This window comes from Palaemon carinicauda, chromosome 33 (assembly GCF_036898095.1).
Source record: "Palaemon carinicauda isolate YSFRI2023 chromosome 33, ASM3689809v2, whole genome shotgun sequence".
Lineage (NCBI taxonomy): Eukaryota > Metazoa > Arthropoda > Malacostraca > Decapoda > Palaemonidae > Palaemon > Palaemon carinicauda.
Window position 1 is genome coordinate 50,362,013 of NC_090757.1, and position 2,775 is coordinate 50,364,787.

A 2,775-nucleotide genomic window follows, 5' to 3' on the forward strand; every position below is an offset into this window, starting at 1 on the left:
TAACTACTGCAATGTAATTCAATGGCCACTTCCCTCTTGGTAAAGGTAAAACAGACTCTTTAGCTATAGTAAGCAGCTCTTCTAGGAGGACACTCCAAAAACAAACCATTGTTCTTTTGTCTTGGGTAATGCCATAGCCTTTTGTACCCTGGTCTTTCACTGTTTTGGGTTAAAGTTCTCTTGCTTGAGGATACACGCGCGTACACCATTTCCCTTATGTTACTCTTCCTCTTGTTTTTATGAAGATTTTATAGTTTATATATACATCTAATCTAATGTTGTTAATGATCTTGAAATATTGTATTTTGATTGTTATCACCTTTCTTGTAGTTATTTTATTTCCTTGTTTCCTTCCCTCTCTTGGCTATATTTCCCTTTTGGAGCCCTTAGCCTTATAGCATCATGCTTTTCCAACTAGAGTTGTAATTTTGCCATAAATAATAATTATGTACATATATACATATAATGTCTGTGCATATATATATATATATATATATATATATATATATATATATATATATATATATATATATATATATATATATATATATATATTTCCACAAGGTCCATTCTGAAAGTATCCAACCTTGATCTATAAAGAAATGAATTGTGTACATTTCCCAAATTTTATTTAATCATCTTCTCCCAGCGGTGCTGCCAGTCGGTAATATCTCTGGAATACCGAAATTGAAATGTTGTAGGGCTCTATGTCGTTTTTTTTTCACAATTTACTCACAAGACACCCACTCATTCAGCCCATCTGATCCAAGCTTACTGGCCTTTAAATGTTTAAAGGTCACTCATGAGTGGCAGAGGCAAGGGACAGTGATATTGCCCTATCGAGCAGGAAAAGGCCTTAGAGACTGACTATATATACATATGATAAGCGCCCAAGCCCCCTCTACACCCAAGCCACGACCTAGGGGGGCCAGGCAATGGCTGATGATGACTCAGCAGATAGACCTATGTGCTCCCCATTTAGCTCACAAGGATGGTGAGATTGCAGCGGCTAAAGAAACTAACGATTTTGAGCGGGACTCAAACCCCAGTCTGGCGTTCACCATTCCGGTACGTTACCACATCGGCCACCACAAGCACAACATTTAACAACATTCCATTTGTTTGGCACCAACTGTCCAGACAATTAGCACCTTGTGATTCTGTCTTCTGGCTGTTTCTCAAGCTTAAAACAACCCTGAAAGAGAAGCACTTTGTGCCGACAGAGGAAAACGAATGCAGAGCTCTACAACATTTCAATTTCGGCAATCAAGAGATGTTAACCGCAATGGCAGCACCGCTGTGAAAAGTGTCTGCACTCCCAAATAGGAGTACTTTTAGTGTTTAAAGGAAATTTGTGAAATGAACACAATTCTTTTCTTTATGGGCCAAGGTCGGATACTTCTTCAAAAAACCTCGTTTATGTATATATACCTTGTCTGTATATATATAGACACATTGTTTGTATGTATATATATATATATATATATGTATATATATATATATATATATATATATATATATATATACATATATATATGTATATGTATAAGTATATATATATATATATACATATATATATATATATATATATATATATATATATATATATATATATATTCATACGAAAGCAAATATGTGTATCTGAAAATATGTATATGTACAACACAACCAATAAAAAACACGTTCCAAGTTATCCAGATGAAACATAAACAAAATCTAATGAAGAACACATTATCTCCTAAAAAACAGGACTCAGAAACGAACCCAAATAAAAAATAATCCCATAAATCTCTCTCCCTCTCTCTCTCTCTCTCTCTCTCTCTCTCTCTCTCTGAAATTATGCCGGCGCTTCACATAAAAGAGAGAGTACTTGACGTGGAGGAGATTAATATGCCATATCACGTAATGTCAATCGTAGCATTATCCTCCTTCAGGCTCAAGTGTTTCGAAGAGATTATCTCCAACGGAATCAGCGTCGCCCGGGAAAAAAATCAACCACGCAACATGTGAGAGGAGGAGGAGGAGGAGGAGGAGGCGTTGGAGTACGACAAAGAGGATGAAGAGACGTTGGAGTACGACAAAGAGGATGAAGAGACGTTGGAGTACGACAAAGAGGATGAGGAGGCGTTGGAGGACGACAAAGAGGAGGGGAAGGAGACGTTGGAGGATGAAAAGAGGATGGGGAGGAGCCGGTCGGAGAACGACAAAGAGGAGGAGGAGGAGGAGGAGTAGGCGTTGGAGGACGACAAAGAGGATGGGGAGGAGATGTTGGAGGACGACAAAGAGGAGGGGGAGGAGACGTTGGAGGACGACAAAGAGGAGGGGGAGGAGACGTTGGAGGACGACAAAGAGGAGGGGGAAGAGGCATTGGAGTACGACAAAGAGGATAAGGAGGCGTTGGAGGACGACAAAGAGGAGGGGAAGGAGACGTTGGAGGATGAAAAGAGGAGGGGAAGGAGACGGTCGGAGAACGACAAAGAGGAGGAGGAGGAGGAGGAGGCGTTGGAGGACGACAAAGAGGATGGGGAGGAGATGTTGGAGGACGACAAAGAGGAGGGGGAGGAGACGTTGGAGGAGGACAAAGAGGAGGGGGAGGAGGCATTGGAGTACGACAAAGAGGATAAGGAGGCGTTGGAGGACGACAAAGAGGAGGGGAAGGAGACGTTGGAGGATGAAAAGAGGAGGGGAAGGAGACGGTCGGAGAACGACAAAGAGGAGGAGGAGGAGGAGGAGGCGTTGGAGGACGACAAAGAGGATGGGGAGGAGATGTTGGAG

The 2,775-nt window shown here is 41.3% G+C and overlaps 1 protein-coding gene across 1 annotated transcript in view; it reads left to right on the forward strand.

Moving 5' to 3' along the window:
• The first annotated feature begins 2,265 nt into the window (after window positions 1–2,265).
• Window positions 2,266–2,775, forward strand: part of LOC137626168 (glutamic acid-rich protein-like) — a 1,563-nt gene continuing 1,053 nt past the window's right edge. The window contains exon 1 of the mRNA XM_068357246.1: window positions 2,266–2,775. This exon is cut by the window's right edge and continues 1,053 nt beyond it. Within this exon, the coding sequence (XP_068213347.1) occupies window positions 2,266–2,775 (510 nt within the window).